The sequence below is a fragment of the Dendrobates tinctorius genome, unplaced genomic scaffold (genome assembly GCF_039654945.1).
Source record: "Dendrobates tinctorius isolate UK_male_01 unplaced genomic scaffold, ASM3965494v1 ptg000154l, whole genome shotgun sequence".
Classification (NCBI taxonomy): domain Eukaryota; kingdom Metazoa; phylum Chordata; class Amphibia; order Anura; family Dendrobatidae; genus Dendrobates; species Dendrobates tinctorius.
Genome location: NW_027361821.1, coordinates 21,235,352 through 21,256,316, shown reverse-complemented (window position 1 = coordinate 21,256,316; position 20,965 = coordinate 21,235,352). Strand labels below are relative to the sequence as shown.

The 20,965-nt window shown below is 44.1% G+C and overlaps 1 protein-coding gene across 1 annotated transcript in view; it reads left to right on the top strand.

Annotated features, from left to right (window-relative positions):
* The window catches only part of CAPN6 (calpain 6), a 209,345-nt gene that overhangs the window by 44,410 nt on the left and 143,970 nt on the right, over positions 1–20,965 (top strand). Inside the window, exon 2 of the mRNA XM_073547659.1 lies at positions 9,375–9,549. Coding sequence (XP_073403760.1) covers positions 9,385–9,549 — 165 coding nt within the window. The 5' untranslated portion in view covers positions 9,375–9,384. The remainder of the gene's footprint in view (positions 1–9,374; positions 9,550–20,965) is intronic.

The window sequence follows — 20,965 nt, the reverse complement described above, 5'->3', positions numbered from 1 at the left end:
CCGTTACTCCGACTCCGTTGGAAGTAGTGGATGCGGCCTGTCCTGAGGCCGCGGTTATGCCGCTGCTGGAGTCGGCTGCGACCGATTTAGCGGGCCCTGTGATTCCAGCCCCCGAGGACCCGGTTCTCCCCATTTGCCACCTGACCCCAGCGGCTGCTGGGCCGCAGAAATCTTCGGCCGTTTCTGTCTTGCGGTCTTTTTCAGCGGAGTCCCGCCCACCGGACTCCAGGGCCCGTGCTGTTCCCTCCGTGTGGGAAGCGGAGGTGATCAGGAAGAAAAAGGCCCAGGAGTAGGAAGTGTGGAACCTGCTCCACACTCAAGGAGAGGCCGTCATGGAAAAGAAGAGGACTTGAATGGACACCCTCAGTATCCCCGGGGGCTCCACGGCTGTGGAGCCCTCACCTCTGTCCATTGAGAGTGGTATAGACTGTCAGGAGTTCGATGCACCGTTGTGCAGATTATAAGGACAGTTGCATTTAGAAAAAAGTTTTGTTGTTGTTTAACTGATGCAACTATTTTCTCTCTCTCTTTCTTTCTTCTTTCTATGTTCTTTATATACGAAAATATGTTTACCTGACAGAACGGGGATACGGAAAAGTGGAGGAGTGTCCAGGTCCAAGGAAGGGGGAGAGGAAGAAAGAGGAAATGCAATGTTATGTTATATTTTGGTTTTAAAAGCAAGAGAAAAAAAAAAAAAAATTATAAAAAAATGGGGTACTTGTGCTATTATAAAGTTGTATGATGTATAATATGCAAAGTAAAATGCAACAGGTCCGGGTTAAGGGAAGGTCTGCGGGACCAAAGGAAAGTGTGAGATCCGGTAGGGATCTAAGAGTTGAGGAGGTCTGGGAGACCGGGACGCCGACCATGACATGTAATTGAAAGAAGGAAAATGAGTTGGAAGACGTGAGAAAGACAGCCGTCCTAGGTCAGGTCCCCAACACCACGGACACCCCTGAAGAAGGAAAGGCGGGCGCCGGCAATGATCTGGTAGGTGAGTGGCCTCGATCATGGCGTACCGGATAGTGAAAGGTAACAGTAGGGGAGAGTAGGGGAAAGATACACGCCGTAGAGAGAATACGGGTGTACCTTGCCCAATTTGAAAGACGTTGTCATGTGGCGTGCGCGCTGGTGAGTAGCAGTAGGCTGCTCAGAGCATAGTGCTCCCAGTATAGTTCGGCCCCCGCAGATAGTGGGCTTGGCTCAACTTCTGGTCCGACAACAGAATGTAGGTGTAGATTCAGAACGACGAAGGCAGGGATGACGATTGTCGAGGACGACAATGGACAAAGGAAGGGGGAGTGTAGGGAAGGTGACCTGACGTACGGACGGACGTGTCAGAATGGAGAAAGATAGGTATGCACAGTATAGGTAGGTGTCAGTTATTATAGAGGGGAAACAGCTAGGAAAGTGTAGTGGACGTGCAGTACCTTGGGATGACCATTAGATGGCAGGGTGGAGTGTGAGCAAAGGACTTTACAGCAGCTTAGGGCTTTAGAAACCGTTGGTCATGGGGGGCGTGGTGATAGTTAGTGACAGTTTCAAGGAACCGGGGAAGTTATAAATTCTGAGGGAGGGTTCCAGAAGATTCCAGTCCCCAGGGGGAGCCCAGGTGACAGGAGGACTTCGCCAGTCTGTGTGCCCTGAGGAGAATCCGACCAAGGGGACTGAGGAGAGGGAAACGTCAGGGGGTGGTCCTGACAGAAAGATACCGCAGAAGAGACGAGGCAGTGAGTGCCACATACCGTATTTGACACGACGACTGACCAGTGAAAGCGCTGTTGGTTATTGGGCCTAGGGCGGCCACAGTGGCGGACCTGGCAGGAGCGTCGAACAAGTGAAGGAGGGACAGTACGCATATGTACGTCCCTATTGTAAAAGTACGGTGTGTAAACGGCTCTGGAAACGGAGGGCCGATAAGTGAAGAAACGTGCGGTGTGCTGCGGAGGCCGTCAGGCGGACGGCAAGTAATGAAATAAACTTGGACCTGTTGCACCCAGAATCTGCCTCATCGTGTCTCTGTCATCATCTCTGCGCGGTACAAAAGTAGGACCACCCCCCCCAGCTCGGCACCCCACCACCGACCCTACAAGCCTACTCAGGACAAATTGCAAAACAACATTTGGGGTCCAATTTCTCCTGTTACTCTTAGGAAAATAAAAAAATTGGGGGCAAAAATATCATCTTTGTGGGAAAAAATGATTTTTTTATTTTCACGCCCGGGCGTTATAAACTTCTGTGAAGCACTTGGGGGTTCAAAGTGCTCACCGCACATCTAGATAAGTTCCGTGGGGGGTCTAGTTTCCAAAATGGGGTCACTTGTGGGGAGTTTCAATAGTTTAGGTACATCAGGGGCTCTCCAAACGCACATGACACCCGCAGACCATTCCATCAAAGTCTACATTCCAAAACGTCACTACTTCCCTTCCGAGCCCCAGCGTGTGCACATACAGTAGTTTTCTCCCACATATATGGTATCAGCGTACTCATGACAAATTGGACAACAACTTTTGGGGTCCAATTTCTCCTGTTACCCTTGGGAAAATAAAAAAAATGGGATTTTTTTATTTTCACGCCCGGGCGTTATAAACTTCTGTGAAGCACTGGGGGGTTCAAAGTGCTCACCACACATCTAGATAAGTTCCTTTGGGGGTCTAGTTTCCAAAATGGTGTTATTTGTGGGGTACATCAGGGGTTTTCCAATCGCGACATGGTGTCCGATCTCAATTCCAGCCAAAAAAAGTCAAATGGCGCTGCTTCCCTTCCGAGGGATGTGCCCAAATAGTGGTTTACCGCCCACATGTGGGGTATCAGCGTACTCAGGACAAATTGCACAATAACTTTTAGGGTCCTGTTATCCTTGGGAACATAAAAATTGGGGGTGAAAAGATCATTTTTGTGGAAAAAATATGATTTTTTAATTGTACTGCTGTACGCTATAAACTTCTGTGAAGCCCTTGTGGGTTCAAAGCTCTCCCCACATATCTAGATAAGTTCCTTGGGGGGTCTAGTTTCCAAAATATGGTCACTTGTGGCGGGTTTCCACTGTTTAGGTACATCAGGGGCTCTCCAAACGTGACATGGCGTCCGATCTGAATTCCAGCCAATTTTGCATTGAAAAAGTCAAATGGCGCTCCTTCCATTCTGAGCTCTGCCATGCGCCGAAACAGTGGTCCCCCCCCACATATCAGGTATCAGCGTACTCAGGACAAATTGCACAATAACTTTTGCAGTCCAATTTCTCCTGTTACCCTTGGTAAAATAAAAAAAATTGAACCTGAAGTATTTTTTTTGTGAAAAAAGTTAAATGTTCATTTTTTTTTAAATATTCAAAAAAATTCCTGTGACGCACCTTAAGGGTTAATAAACTTCTTGAATGTGGTTTTGAGCACCTTAAGGGGTGCAGTTTTTAGAATGGTGTCACTTTTGCGTATTTTCTATCATATAGACCTCTCAAAGTGGCTTCAAATGTGATGTGGTCCGTAAAAATAAAATGGTGTTGTAAAAATGAGAAATCGCTGGTCAACTTTTAACCCTTATAACTTCCTAACAAAAGAAAATTTTGGTTCCAAAATTGTGCTGATGTAAAGTAAACATGTGGAAAATGTTATTTATTAAATTTTTTGTGTGCCGTATCTCTGTGATTTAAAGGCATAAAAATTCAAAGTTGGAAAATTGCAAAATTTTACAAATTTTCGCCAAATTTCCATTTTTTTCACAAATAAACGCAAGTTATGTGAATGAAATTTTACCACTAACATGAAGTACAATATGTCACGAGAAAACAATGTCAGAATCACCGGGATCCATGGAAGCATTTCAGAGTTATTACCTCATAAAGGGACAGTGGTCAGAATTGTAAAAATTGGCCCGGGAGTTAACGTGCAAACCACCCTTGGCAGTGAAGGGGTTAATATAGCCCTCCCCAACTCCCCAATATGTAATGCTGAAAATGGTGGGCAGACATAATTTCTGACAAAAGCATTGCAGTGATAATTCTGAATTTTCTTCTCAGTAAATATATCTGGTGTTCTCCTTTCTCCATATTGGATATTATCATGATGATTTTGGCACATAGAGCCTTGATATTTCAAGGAATAAATACAAATTCATGTACGAGTACATCAGGGAAGTGCTGACCTAGGACTTTATCACTGCATTGATTCGGCAGCAAGACGACCAAGCTGAGCTAATAGATACATTCACATCCAGACATAATGTTTGCAGTTTTCTGAAAGCACTTAGAAAACTGTTGAAAAGACTACACAGAATACAATAAACTAAAACAGACAGCGAGAATACATGTCTAAAATGACAATAAATAAAGGAAAATCATGCTAAAGTACTTGCTGTATGAATACCACCAATGAGACACATGATTGAGATGAATAGTACAAGCTTAGTGTGTGCTTGCTTACATTTGTACATCCATACATCCAATTATGGATCATTTCCTTAAAGAGAATCTGTACTCATGTTTTGCTAGGTAATCTGAGTGCAGCACGGTGTAGGATCAGAGGCCCCGATTACAGTGATGTTTCACTTATTGGAATGCTTACTATAGTTTTGATAAAATCACAGTTTTTCGGCTGTAGATATAGCAGTGCTCTGAATGCTGAGCTCTGAATAACCCCGCCTACACCTGATTGGCAGCTTTCAGTGCACACTGAACATTGACAGAAAACTGCTAATCACTGATGGGGCGGGGTTATACAGAGCAGGAGGACTTCATGACAAGTCTGTCCTGTCATGATAATCTCCTGCTAATTTGTTGAAACTACAACAAGCAGTTCAGTAAGCGACACATCACTGGAATACGGGTCTCTGTCCCTACATCATTCTGCTCTCAGGTTACACAGCAAAAACCTGAAAGCAGATTCCCTTTAAGGTTACCAGTTATTAAAATATTGATATTTAGTAACATGCCATTAGGGCAAGAATATAGGTTAATTACATGTGCCACATGCCCTGGAGTCTATACCACCTTTAGGACCTAAAAATCCTCACTACTTACTCTTTCTGATGTCAGTTCTACTAACTTTTCCAGCAAAGAAAATAGATAGAGAGGTGATGTAGGGATTCACTCGCTCTGCTAGACATTAGGCCTTGGGTAGCGTTCACACAGGCAGTGTAGTTTTGGTCCAAACACATGCAGGTTTTATTACTTCCCACATGTTGAACAGCACCAAAACCACAAAATCATCATCATAAATCCTTAGCCTTGCCCAGGTGCTAATGCCTCACCCCGCAGGGCCGTGGGGAACTTGGCACCGGGCCGGTTCTGTTACTTCAGGGGATGTCACGGCAGCAGTTACCCGGTCCGTGGCCCTTGGCGAGTACTCAAATGATGAAGGGAATAGTTATTATGGGGGATTAATTCGTGACACCACCAGTGGTACTCAGTAATGAGAAGATGGCCGACGCTGCAGTTCAGGTCCACTGGGGTAGTTGGTGACTCAGCATAGATGTTACAGCTCTCCACGGGTAGAGATAGGCCCCAGAGCAGTTGTATGTTTTATTTAAAATGGTGGTGACGGTTGTAATGCAGAGAAGATGATGCCGTAATAAAGCTGAGGACACACAGGGTTGCAATTTCCTTTTATCTTTACTTGATAGTCCAGGGTGCAGACCAGGGGATCACAGATGGTGAGGGAGATCCGGTTAGCCTGGAAGCAGTTCAGGATCCACTGAGCCAGATGGATATGGAGGCCTCCCTACTGCGCTATCCTCTGAGGTCCTTGCTGCCTAAAGTTGTGCTTGGGCCTCTATTCCTGCTTTTCTTGAAGCACTTGCCCATATGGCAGGCAGCTTGAGCCTTTTTTACAGGTGTCGCTCCTTCATGGCAGCACGGGCTCTCTTATGTTGCTGTGCCGCCAAGTGTTTTATGGGGCTAGGAAGCCTGCAGTCCCCCGCCCTCCTGATTTAGCTGTTGGGTTCTCTTTACCGGTGCAACCACGGACTCCTGCATCCTCTTTCCAGTGCTCAGCTCCGGGGTGAGCTTTCTCTCAGCTCCACTCCCCAGATTTCTCCTTTCCTCCCCAACTCTACGCAGACTCTGTCAGCCCTCACTCCTTCTTTCATTCCCCTCTGATTGACTGACCCTTTCCAGAACAATCTCCTTACCTCAGCACTAACGGCTCCCAACAACTGTCACTCCCTTAAGCTCCACCCCTTTTGGTCTGGAATTAGAACAAGTGTTGGATGCTGGTTCCACCTGGTCAGGGGACCTCTCATTGCTTCCAGGCATGACATTACCCCCCTGTGAGGGAGGAAATGGCACTGTGGCAACCGTACTCCTGGGGTGCCACAATAATTATACAGTATAGACCCAGATTACTTCAGACACTGCTGAACTAGCCCCAATTAAGTCAAGCAAAACTGCTATCGTCCATAACATCTACTGATACTTGCAGTTTGGTGCACATGGCCTGTGCAGACTCTTCTCAAAGAGATTCTGGCTTGTTTCTCTCAAACTTCAAAACACGTCTAGTCTGCCCAGCCTTCCCAGCAGACTGACTTAGATGAACACCTAGTCTGTTTATATGCAGAGATAGTCAGGTGCAGCTAAAGATGGAAGGTGGAAGTATTTTCTCTTATATGTGGATGATGTGATTATGGTTCATCAAGAGGAAACAGAAATTATAAAGATGACTAAAATTCCAAATCAGCATTCTGGAACAAAATACCTTAGAAATGTGACATTACCCAGGAATCCAGGTCCAAAGAGAAGATGGAAGCTTTCTGCTAACAATTTCAGCAGGGTAGGCAATATGAATATAAAACATAACAGCAGCAATACATAACACGGAGTGGTAAAACTAAAAAATACTCCCCCCTATCTTTCTTTATCCCTTTGTCAAGTGACCTCTCTATAACTGGGAAGAAGGAAACTCTACTTTGGTGAGACCATACCAGTTTTTTTTTTTTATCTTGAACACAATTGGTTTTGAGCACTTGCACTTTAAGGTATTGCTTGGTTGTCTGTATATGCATTGTGGCTATGAGCCCCTTGTTTTTATGGGATTTCATTAAAGGTTATGTTTTCTATTTTATTGCCTACCCTGCTGAAATTGTTGGCCCCTATTTGGGAAGAAACTGGAAGTCAGTTCATATATCTGACGCCCAGGTTGCTGAATAAAGCTTTCTTCTAAACCAAAGTACAAAAATCAACTCAATTCTGAATCACTTTGGAATGTCAGAAGCCAAATGTATATCAACCCCAATGGTTCCACCCTTCTTAACGTTGGAAGGAGAAGATGGTCTGTTACCTAACAATGAGAAATACAGACAGGCAGTGGTGGCACTTCTATACATGGCAACTATGACTCAACTGGCTATCACAGCAACAATTGAAATTCTCTGCAGATATGTGGAAAAACTGCGCCAAAAAGACTGAAATGCCGTTAAGACAGTTATTCGATATTTGAAAGAGATATAAATTTAAGGATAGCTGCAACAGGAGATCTAAAACTCACAGGCTATGTGGTGACTTAAGTGATCATAAATCGGCAAGTGGGTATTTGCTCAAACTTAGAGAAAGTTCAATTTCTTGGTCTAGCAGAAACAGGTGTCTGTAGCCTTGTCATCTACAGAAGCAGAGTATGTGTCTGCAGCCCATACATGTAAAGAGGTCATTTGGTTAAACCAATTGTTAGGCGATCATTGTAAGCCATCAACTCAGTGCAATGATGATTTATGAAGACAACCACTTGCATCCAATGAGAAGATCAATGCGAGAACCAAACATATTGATGCTAAACACTATCACCTGTGTGATTTGATAGATCATGCCAAAATTGAGTTTAATTTATTGTGAGACTGACCAGAGCCAAATTTTAGGAATTCAGAACCACGATGGGATTAACAGATTAAGTAGTTATTGAGTGGTGTTGCTTCTTAATATATGTACAGTATATATAGAGAGAGTTTCTCTCTCCAGCAATAGTGTTATATTACTTGTAAAGTACTATCAAAGAAAAGAAAAAAAAACAGGATGTTCTTATTCACTCATTGTCTGTGTGTAGCTGGAGCACATTTTACTTTCACTTTGAAAGATGATAGACAAGATGCTAAGCTCAAAAGTTGGGAGAAATACCAGATGAAAGCTGTGCTGTGTTTGCTCTTGAATAAACATATATTCAATGTTGAATGGCTGGACTGTACAGAGATTAATCCAATGCCAACAAAGATGGGCTCTGGTTCTTGGGATTCAAAGACGCATCACAGGATTTTTAGGGTTCGATTGATGTGACTTATGGGCAGATACAGTGGCATGTAAAATGTGGGCACTCCTGTTCAAAATGACTGTTGTTGTGAACAGTTAAGCAAATTGAAAATTAAATGATCTCTAAAAGGCCTAAAGTTAAAGATGACACAAAAGATGCTGAAATTTCACTGAATGCATTCTTCCCTCTGCTCGTGAAATGTTCCCAGTGCCATTGGCTGCAACACAAGCTCAAAGCATGATTGACCCACCCCCATACTTAATGGTTGGCAAGGTTTTCTCTTCCTGAAATTCTGTGCCCTTTTTTCTCCACACATACCTTTGATCATTGTGGCCAAAGAGTTTATTTATTTATTTTTTTATTTTACTCACTTATATTCTATTTTAACCTCATTGGTCCACAGAACTTGTTTTCAAAATGCACCAGGCTTGTTTAGATGTTCTTTTGCATACTTCTGATATTGAATTTTATGGTGAGGATGCAGGAGTTGTTTTCTTCTGATGACTTTTCCATGAAGGCCATATTTGTGCAGGTGTCTCTGAACAATATAACAATGTACCACAAATCCAGAGACTGCTAAATGTTTCTGAAGGTCTTTTGCAGTCAAGCAGGGATTCTGATTTGCTTCTCAAGCAATCCTACGAGCAGCTCTCAGTAAAATTTAGCTTGGTCTTTCAGACCTTATTTTGACTTTCACCGTTCCTGCTAACTGACATTTCTTAATTACATTTCTAACTGAGGAAAAGGCAACTTGAAAACGCTTTACAATCTTCTTATAACCTTCTCTTGCTTTGTGAGCCTCCACCATTGTGCTTAAAAGTACCCATGGCTGCTGTTTTTTGGCACATGGTTAGAGGAGGATAGGATTTTATAAAGCTGGGATATTTGCATCATCTGGCCTTTCCTAATGATGATAGTGAACAAGCCATAATGCTAACAGGCTAATTAAGGTCTGAAACCTTTGTCAAAGTTATCTCAGCAATCTGTGAATACACATACAGTGCATGTGTAAACGATGCAAAAAGGTAAGTGTGCTTCATGGCAGATGCAATGAATGGAAGTACAGAATCTCCCTGATTATGATACTGATAGAAAAAAACAGTAGGAAGATCATTGTATAAACAATAAAAGGCAATTTTTAAATTTCAGTGTATAGAACATGACATCACCAATCAGACACCTGAAAAATCAGGATTACTTGCAGCTGAAGAATGAATGCAAAAAAGCTGGAAGATTGTTTGAAGATCCAGAGTTCCCAGCAGCAAATGAATCCCTATTTTACAGCAAAGCACCTCCACATAGAATAGAGTGGAAACGCCCGGGGGTAAGTGTTTTACTGTATGCACCGTAACATAACATTTATAGGAAGTATGTAATCCAATGCGGACCTACATAAAAATTGCAGCAAGAAGAGAACCATATTAATAAAAATATAAAAGGCTTTATTTGAATCATGTTAAAACATAAAACATGGCAAAAAACAGTAAGTAACAATGTGTCTAGCAGGGGAGTCTGACCCCATAACATCATACTTTCTAGGGTAAATGCTGTTTAAGCTCACTAAAGGCACAAATTATAGCAAGAATATCCTAGCAACAAACAATTATCAAATATGCAGTACTATAAATCAAAGAAATACAATAAGTTTGTTATATAAATGCTGTAAGTAGCCCCAATATTGTCAATTAGAGTTGAGCGAAACAGGTTGGTCAGATTCAAAAATCTCCGACTTTCGCCAAAGTTGGATTTTACCGAGCGAAACCCAACCATAGCGGGAAGTCGGCCATGCGGTCGTCGACCCAAGCGCCAAAGTCACATTTCCCATAATGCTTGCAGGCGCCTTTTCTCAGCCAATGAGCAAGGACGCACACTGTGGGCAACGAGATGACATGGGCAGCGCCACCACCATCTTAGAGAAGGGCATTGCAGTGATTGGCTTGCTTTGCGTGGCATCACAGTGGCTATAAAAGCCCTGACCGCCGACCGCCATTTTACTTCTGCCAATCTTAGCGTAGGGAGAGGTTGCTGCCGCTGTTTCTTAGTAGGGAGAGAGTTAGGCAGTAGAGTTGAACGACTTTGGTCGGATCGGGTTTCATGAAACAAAATTTGTTTCAGATGAAACTGGTCCGACTAGGGCAAAAAAAGTCAGAGTTTCGTCCGAAACCCGACCCAATGCAAGTCAATAGGAAATAAAAGTCGGCATTGAGCGGATGACATTCATCCACTCAATGCCAACTTTTATTCCCCATTGACTTGCATTGGGGTCGGGTTTTGGACGAAACGCCAACTTTTTTTGCCCTAGTCGGACCAGTTTCATCTGAAACAAATTTTGTTTCATGAAACCCGATCCGACCAAAGTTGCTCAACTCTATTAGGCATGAAAGAAAAGTGATTCTGTGCTTGCGCTGATAGCAATTGTGCTGTACAGTTAGTGTGCAGTGACAGGGGAGGATTTTGTTGTGTGCAGCAGCGCTGGTTATTAGGCTGCCTGCCAGTGACAGGGGAGGATTTTCTTTTGTGCAGCAGCAGAGCTGGTTAATAGGCTGCCTGCTAGCTGTATTGCTGTGTGTACACTGCTGTGCAGACTGCTTTTTACACAGCACTAATACTTTTATTCTTTTTTTCTGCACACTTACCGAGTGTTCATTTTTTCCCACACCGTATAGAGCTGTGCGCTCTTCACACACTACCATGTACCGGCTGGTATCACGGACAAATGCATGCTGACTATCTGTGTGTGACTCTGGAAATATATACGGAGATTTACAATTACCCCTAGACTGTATACAGCTGTACGCTTATGATACAGTACCCTATTTCAGCTTTTTATATTCTTGTCTAATCCATACTGACCCTGAGAGCATCTGTGTGTGACTCCTGAAATATATACAGAGATTTAAAATTACCCCAACACTATATACACCTAGTATCTTCTGATACAGTACCCTTTTTCAGCTTTTTATATTCTTGTCTAATCCATACTGAGCCTGAGAGCATCTGTGTGTGACTCCTGAAATATATACGGAGATTTAAAATTACCCCAACACTATATACACCTGAATACAAAGCAACTTGGTGGCGAAAAAAACGCCAATTGGCGAAATGCCAAAAATCCCTAACAAGGGAAACACAATACCCGCTCAAACAAGACATATGTATAAGGAGAAACAAGAGCTGTTAGGTAAAGAAGTCTAAAAAAATTCCATTTTTATTAGATAAATAGTCAGGACTTACAATAATTACAAATGTAAAAATATTAGGACCATAGCAGAATAATCCAGGTGCGTCACTGGGAGGGAGTCAATGCCCCAATAAATGCATTTAACACCTGGTGAAAGGTTAATAACAAATATATAGCGTGACAAAAAAGGTATAAATGCAAGGAGAGGACTCTGAACGGTAGATGATTGAGGCATATGTGGCAGTTCACACATGAGGCGTAAATATATGACAGTATGCATGTGCAAATAAAACCTATAGTTGAACAGCTGCGCTGAAAATGTCTCATGGGAACCAGTGCCAAAGTACAAAACCGAAAGAGAAGACTCACCAGTGAAGTAAAGGGCAATAGACCAGACCCCAGGAGCGGGTAAAGAACCCCAACGCACGTTTCGCGTGTACACCGCACCGCTTTCTCAAGGGGAGTACTATATACACCTGGTATCTTCTGATACAGTACCCTTTTTCAGCTTTTTATATTCTTGTCTAATCCATACTGAGCCTGAGAGTGTCTGTGTGTGACTTCTCAAATAAATACGGAGATTTACAATTACCCCAACACTATATACACCTGGTATCTTCTGATACAGTACCCTTTTTCAGCTTTTTATATTCTTGTCTAATCCATACTGAACCTGAGAGCGTCTGTGTGTGACTCCTGAAATATATACGGAGATTTAAAATTACCCCAACACTATATACACCTGGTATCTTCTGATACAGTACCCTTTTTCAGCTTTTTATATTCTTGTCTAATCCATACTGAGCCTGAGAGCGTCTGTGTGTCACTCCTGAAATATAAACGGATATTTACAATTTTCCCCTTCACCGTATACAGCCGTACGCTTTTGATACAGTACCATATATCTGCTGGTATTTTTGGTACATTTTCCCAAACATGAGGAAGTATGGTGGAAGAGGCTGCAGACGTGGGTGGTGGTGCATCTGCTGGTGTCAAAAGCACAATAGCACCTAAGGCAGGAGGTGTTGAGCCTGCGTCATCATCTGGCTCAAGAAGGCCTGGAAGGCTCCCTTTTCTGGGAGTAGGTAAACCGCTTTTAAAGCCGGAGCATCAGGAACAGGTTTTGGCTTACACTGCCAAAACAGCCTCCAGCTCTATCGCCTCCTCTTCTGAAGTTTCAAAAAATGCAAGCACTGTCAAATTCTGAATTCCCCAGTCCAAGATGAATCTGACATGGAGTGCACTGATGCACAGCCACTGCTAGATGATTCTACTGGTACATTGACCCAGAACACTCGCAGTGTACTGAGCCAGAATCTGACCCTGATGAAACTCAGGTGCCCCTTCCCGCATACTATACCACCTTACACGGTGACACAGAGGAAGGTGCAGATGAAATTGAAGAGGAGGAGATGGATGACCCAGTTGTTGACCCAGATTGGCATCCATTGGGGGAAGAGGGTGCCACTGGCAATAGCTCAGAAGAGGAGGAGGATCCGCAGCAGGCATCGACATCGCAGCAGCGGTTATCTGGCAGGCCCGTAGCTGTCCAAAAACGTGGTAAAAAAACAAAATAGTTGCAGGACAGCTTGGCCAGATGCACAGCGTGCAAGCCCTGAAAATATATACCATAGTAGGAAGAGTGCAGTGTGGCACTTTTTTGACCAAAATCCTATTGATGAGGCAAAGGTTATCTGTAAGAAGTGCAGAAGGACCTTTAGCTGAGGGAAAAATCTCCGAAATTTGAATACCAGTTGCATGCTTAGACATTTAATCACCATGCACTTGCAAGCGTGGACGGACTACAAAACCTCAGGGAGCACATGTGCACCTGCTCTGACTGAAGGTAGCCAGCAACGCTCCATCGCTTCCCCCACTGTAAGCCCACCGGTAAGTACACCACCAGCAAGAAATGTTGAAGTGTCGTCGAAAGACCAAAGCAGTCAGGGAATCACAATGTTTTTGCAACGAAAGACTGAATCTAGGCCATCACCACCACCACCACCATCACCAACCCCCTCTCAGTCCGTCATGTCCACCGCTAGTTTCCCCATATGCAGCTCTCAAGTCCAGCTCACCCTAGCAGACACTCTGAGTAGGACAAGAAAGTACTCATCCTCTCATCCACGTACACTGGCTTTGAACACCTACATTGCCAAACTGATCTCATTAGAGATGATGCCCTTCCATTTGGTTGAAGGCGAAGCGTTCTGAGAGCTCATGGCCTATGCTGTCTCACGCTATAACCTACCCAGTCGGCACTTCTTTTCTCGAAAAGCCATCCCTGCCCTCCACCTGCATGTGAAAGAGCGCATTGTCCATGCACTCAAACAATCAGTGAGTGTGGAAAGGTGCACCTCACAACAGATGCATGGGCCAGTAGGCATGGCCAGGGCCGTTACGTCCATCACTGTGCACTGGGTTATTGTGGTGGATGCAGGCTCCACAGGGGACAGCGGCGGCGGAACAGTGCTGCCTAACCCAAGGTATAGGAAACAGTTGGCTGTAGACGTTCGACCCTCCTCCTCCTCCAGAAGTGAAAGCTCGTCGACAGAGTGCAGTCACACGAGCACTCCATCCGCAGCTGCCAGTGTTGCACACGAGGTGTCCCACTATTGAACAGCTAGTGGTAAGCGTCAGTAGGTTGTTTTAAAGATGATGTCTTTGGGAGACAACAGACACACCGCGGAGGTACAGGCCGACTGCTTGCAGCGAGAAACTGAGTCATGGCTTGGCAGTCTACATCTTGATCCAGGCAAGGTAGTCAGTGATAGCAGCTGTAATTTTGTGGCGGCCATAGCCCTTGCAAATCTCAGACACATACCTTGCCTGGCTCACACCTTGAACCTGGTGGTGCAGTGCTTCCTAAAAAATTATCCGGAGTTAACAGCCCTGCTCCATAAGGCGCGAAAACTGTACTCGCACATCCATCGCTCGCCCATAGACTACAGTCATATGCAAAGGCTGCAGCGATCGCTCCACCTCCCCAAGCACCGCCTAATCATAGACGTTGCAGCAAGGTGGAACTCCACCATGCACATGGTTGAGAGGCTGTGCGAACAGAGGCAGGCTGTAATGCATTTGTGGGAGGATACATGGGCACGCAGTTTGAGGGCAGACATGGAGTTGTCGGGCGTGCAGTGGTCAAAGCTGTAAGACCTCTGTAAAGTCCTTCAGTGTTTTGAGGAATGCTCACGGCTGGTAAGCGCAGACGATGCCATCATAAGCATGAGCATCCCACTTATGCGTCTGCTCATGCAAACTTTGACGCACATTAAGGATCAGGTGTCTGCAGCGGAGGAGGAAGAGGAGGAGGGAAGCCTTGATGACAGTCAGCCATTGTCTGCTCAGGGAACTGTCCTGGACGAGGTGGAGGAGGAAGAGGAAGAGGAGGAGGATGAGGGGGATGATTATTTTGGGGAGGAGGATGCTTCTCGGGGGGCAAAAGAAAATGTTGGCTTGCAAAGGTCAAGTACAGGGTTAGTGCGTGACTGGAGGGATGTGGATTTGGCAGAAACTCCTCCTCCACCCACCACTGTCAGTGCATCATTGACACCTGGAACATTGGCCCACATGTGTGATTATGTATTGTGGATCCTAAAAAGGGACCCCCGCATTGCCAAAATTATGAAGGATGATGACTACTGGTTGGCCAGCATCCTCGATCCACGCTATAAAGGCAAATTACAGAACATCATGCCACAGGAGAACCTAGAGCTAATATTGGCGAACAAACAAGCAACTCTGGTAAACCGTTTGTTAGAGGCATTCCCAGCACACAGCAGCTGTGCAGGTTCTACCACGAGCCGTACTGGGCCAAATGGAAGAGGTGTTCGTGGTGCACACAGCCAAACTGGCGTTGGAGACGGGTTTCATGACGATATTGTGGACTGATTTCTCAAGTACCGCTCACACGACTGTTAATATTGAATCGATTGCAACAGACAGGAAACAGCAGTTGTCAACTATGGTTCAAAATTACCTCTCCTCCCCTATCGATGTTGTCCCTCACAGTTCATTCCCCTTTGACTACTGGGCCTGTAAACAAGACACCTGGCCTGAATTGGCACAATATGCCTTACAGGAGCTCGCTGGCCCTGCTGGTAGTGTGCTATCAGAAAGAGTCTTCAGTGCTGCTGGATCAATCCTGACAGAAAGAAGGACCCAGCTGTCGACCCAAACTGTTGGTGATCTCACCTTCATTAAAATGAACCATGCAAGGATTTCAAAGGATTTTGTCCCACCTTCCCCTTATGACACATATGTTGTGAGTTCATTTTCCCCTTCACCATTGAGGTCTGATGAACTCCCTCTTCTGGTGAAGGAAGGTAGTGAGGCTGATTACAAAGCACCTGAGCAGAATGATGATGACTGGGTGACTGGGATTGCTGACTGGATATAAGGCAGCCGACGCCCTTCTGCCTTGCGGGTGATTACTCTGAGGGATTCTTGGAGACCAGTCTGATTCCTGCTCCTCAAAAGCTAAGTTTTCTGCTCTACCTTTTGCATTTGTGTTTTGGTTTTGTTTTGCCTTGTTTTTCTGGAATTCTGCCTTTCCCAGCTGGGTGAGCTGAATTCCTTTTTGCTCTGTCTTCAGATAATACCTGAGTACTGATATAGTCTTTTTGAAGCCTAGCGTCTTCAGGGCTTTTTTCCCTATCAGTCTGTTGGCTCTTGTTTTTGAGAGGGTTTTGGCGGATTGCAGACAGCAACTTTTCTATTCTGTCCTATTTAGTTAGCTTGGGTCCCATCATTTGCTCAGCCTATCTTTATATCTGTGTGAGTGTTTTTTCATCTTGCTTCACCGTCATTATATGTTGGGGGCTGCCTATTGCTTTGGGGTCTGCTCTGGGGCAGTTTAGATTTCCCTTTCTGTCTTTAGGCTATGTAGTTCTCCGGCTGTGATCGAGGGGTCTAGGGCACCGTAGGAACCCCCCACGGCTACTGCTAGTTGTTGTTGTTAGGTTCAGGGGTCTGCAATCCGATAGCTGCCAACTTCTCTGGTTTTCTGGACTTAGCTAGTATTTCTGTTTTTGCCTCCTACGGTGACTCATTCATAACACACATAAGTTGCCAGCAAAATGGCTTGCTTTGTCCTCCTCTTCCTCCGACTTCTCCAATTCCTCCATTTGCAGCTGCTGAATGTCCAGCCTACACCTCAACATATACCAGTTTTTCCACCTCCCTAACTGGGCTGTATCCACCAGGGCCAGCGTCAGCACCTGGCGCACCCAGGCAAGCGGCTGTGCCCTGAGCAGGTGGGGGGCCCACTTGTGGGCGATGGCACTGGCACAGGGCCCCTCACAGTACGCCAGTGTCTCTGACGGTGGGGGGGCCCACTCGCTGTCAGAAACACCGTCGTACTATGAGGGGCCCTGTGCCAGTGCCGTCGCCCATGAGTGGGCCCCCCCGCTTGGTCAGGGCACCAGCACTTGCAATACGTACCTCTCCCTGCTCCACTGCTGTGACCTCTTCCACGTTTCCTGACAGTGACATTCAGGTCAGAGAGCATGATGACATCACGTCTGTATGGCCTCTGCCTGAACAGTCCAAGTGCAGAGTGCTGGAAGATGGTGATGCTGAGGAGTCTAGAGTAGAGCAGTGCCAGCGAGGAGAGGTATTTCATTTTTTTAATGTTTGGAGCAATATATGGGGAGCATTATACACTGGAGAATTATATATGGGGCCCTTCATACACTTGAGCATCATAGATAGGGCCCATTATACACTGGAGCATCATATGGGGCCCATTATATATGGAGCATTATATGAGCCCATCATACACTGGAGCATTATAAATGGGGCCCATCATACACTGGAGCATCATCTATGGGGCCCATCATACACCTGCGCATTATAAATGGGGCCCATCATACACTAGAGCATTATAAATGTGGCCCATCATACACTGGAGCATCATATACGGGGCCCATTATACACTAGAGCATTATAAATGGGGCCCATTATATATGGAGCATTATACACTGTTTGCATAATTATTATTAGGCAAGTTGTATTTGAGAGGATTCTTTTTATTATTGAACAATTATGTTCTCAATCAACCGAAAAGACTCATAAATATCAAAGCTTAATATATTTGGAAGTTGGAGTGGGGTTTTTTTAAATTTGGCTATCTTAGGAGGATATCTGTTTGTGCAGGTTACTATTACTGTGCAGAATTATTAGGCAACTTAATAAAAACCAAATATATACCCATCTCACTTGTTTATTTTCACCAGGTAAACCAATATAACAACACAAAATTTAGAAATAAACATTTCTGACATTCAAAACTAAAAAAAAAAAGTGACTAACATAGCCACCTTTCTTTACGATGACACTCAAAAGACTTCCATCCATAGATTCTGTCAGTTGCTTGATCTGTTTACGATCAATATTGCATGCAGCAGCCACCACAGCCTCCCTGACACTGTTCCAAGAGGTGTAATGTTTTCACTCCCTGTAGATCTTACATTTTATGAGAAACCACAGGTTCTCTATGGAGTTCAGATCAGGTGAACAAGGGGGCCATGTCATTATTTTTTCTTCTTTTAGACCTTTACTGGGGAGCCACGCTGTGGAGTATTTGGATGCATGTGATGGAGCATCGTCCTGCATGAAAATCATGTTTTTCTTGAACGATACCGACTTCTTCCTGTACCACTGCTTGAAGAAGGTGTCTTCCAGAAACTGGCAGTAGGTCTGGGAGTTGAGCTTCACTCCATCCTCAACCCAAAAACGTCCCACAAGTTCATCTTTGATGATACCAGCCCATACCAGTACCCCACCTCCACCTTGCTGGCATCTGAGTCAGAGTGGAGCTCTCTGGCCTTTACTGATCCAGCCTCAGGCCCATCCATCTGGCCCATCAAGAGTCACTCTCATTTCATCAGTCTATAAAACCTTTCAAAAATCTGTCTTAACATATTTCTTGACCCAGTCTTGACGTTTTATCTTATGTTTCTTGTTCAAAGGTGGTCGTTTTCCAGCCTTCCTTACCTTGGCCATGCCCCTGAGTATTGCACACCTTGTGCTTTTTGATACTCCAGTAATGTTGCAGCTCTGAAATATGGCAAAACTGGTGGCAAATGGCATCTTGGCAGCTTCACGCTTGATTTTCCTCAATTCATGGGCAGTTATTTTGAGCCTTTTTTTATCAACACGCTTCTTGTGACCCTGTTGGCTATTTGCCATGAAACGCTTGATTGTTCAGTGATCACGCTTCAAAAGTTTGGCAATTTCAAGACTGCTGCATCCCTCTACAAGACATCTCACAATGTTTGGCTTTTCAGAGTCCGTCAAATCTCTCTTCTGACACATTTTGCCAAAGGAAAGGAAGTTACCTAATAATTAAGCACACCTTATATAGGGTGTTGATGTCATTAGACCACACCCCTCCTCATTACAGAGATGCAAATCACTTCATTTACATAATTGGCAGTAGGCTTTCAAGCCTATACAGCTTGGAGTAGGACAACATGCATAAAAACGATGATATGATCAAATACTCATTTGCCTTATAATTCTGCACACAGTGTATAAGCCCATCATACACTGGAGCATCATCCATGGGGCCCATTATATACTGCAGCATCATATGGGGCCCATTATGTATGAAGCATTATACAGGCCCATCATACAATGGAGCATCATCCATGGGGCCCATCAGATACTGGAGCATCATATGGGTCCCATTATATATGGAGCATTATATAGGCCCATCATATACTGGAGCATCATGTGGGGTTCATTATTTATGGGGCATCATATAGGGTATGGAGCATTATATGGAACACATTCTGTATGGAGCAATATATGGGGCCCATCATATACTGTATGGAGCTTTATATGCGACTCACTATACTGTATGGAGCAATATGTGGGGCTCATTCTACTCTATGGGGACCGTCCTATACTGTATGGCACATTATATGGGGACTATCATATACTGTAGCATTATGTGGAGCTCATCATATACTGTATGGAACATTATATGGGACCAATTATTCTGTATGGAGCAATATATGGGGCTCATTATTCTGTGTGGCGCACTATGTGGTGGCCATAATACTGTATGGAGGAATATACTGTCCGGTTTTTGAGCTGTTGTAGAATTTAAAATAGATATCAGTCATGTAATGAAGTGAAGTATTTGTCATTGTACTATACTTATATTTCTCTGCCGTATCGGAGCATCATGAATTGTGGTATGTGTTAAAGGGGCCCACTGACACTCTTTCGCCTGGGGCACACGAAAACCTGGAGCCAGCCCAAACCCCCCCCACAACTTTAGCCAAATAACCCCCAGTTTTCAATGCGTAACTATTATTATAAAGTACAGTAAATTAAGGTTGACAAGGTTAAGTAATAAGAATTGATGTTGTTGGCATTGAATTGTGCACTGTAGGTGTGTTTATTGTCCTCCACTCCCTGCCGACTTTGCTTCCCCTTTGACTTGCATTGGGTTTCGTGTTTCAGTCGGACCTCCGACTTTTCCAGATAGTCGGTCGATTACGTTCGACTCGACTTTTGAGAATGTCGGGTTTCATGAAACCCAACTCGACCCTAAAAAGGCAAAGTTGCTCATCTCTATTGTCTATTGTAAACAAAATTGTGGTGACTGGAAGATATAATGAAAATAATACTATATGTTAGTGTACTGAACAAAGCCTAGGTCAGCTTAAAGTTCCAAAGATATATCATAAGGAACTGTAAAACATATGTAAATTTCATAAGTATCCTTTAAATACCATTAAGTATACTGCATATATAACAGGTAAACTGCAAGAAGGTAGAAACATTATAATGTAAAATACCTTCATCAGACAATCAGTGGACCACTGGGTGCGGTGTATGGACAGGACAGGTCTCCCCTTTGCGCCCCGACGCACGTTTCACGCTGTGCTTCTTCCGACGCGTGTTTCGCCCTGAGCTTCTTCCTAGTGATATGGTCCACCATTACAGATGTAAAATAGGAATTTAAAAGTCCGGCCTTCTCAACATTTCATCATATCATCCTGTAAAAATCCTATAGCATCTTTGACTTTTATTTAACTTTTGACATATCTCCAAAATCCTTTTTTATTGCTTTTGACCTCTCTTGCAAGCCTTAATTCATTGTCAGCTTTACTAGTAAGATTTATGCCCTGCATATTCTGCAGACAGCATTATATTCTTCTTTAGATATGCCTCCCTCTTTCCATTTGATAAACAATTCTTTCTTCCTTTTTAGCATGTGATTACGTTCTGTGTTCATCCATTCTGAAATGCTTCATATGCTTCCCTCTTTTTGGAATTGTTAACGATTGTGCTTTGAGAGTCTCATTTTTCAAGATTTCTCATCCTTCCTGGACATTTTTGTCCTTAAGGTTATCAAGCCATTGGATACCTCTGATTCGCTTTCTCAGTCCCTTAAAATCTGCCTTTCTGAAATCTAACGTTGAAGTCTGAGTCTTCACAGGTCTTCCTCCTCTAGTTATCCAAAAGCATGGTCGCTACCTCCTAGAGTCCCAGCCACTCTTACCTCCTCAACCATTACCTCCTCAACCATTTCCTCCCT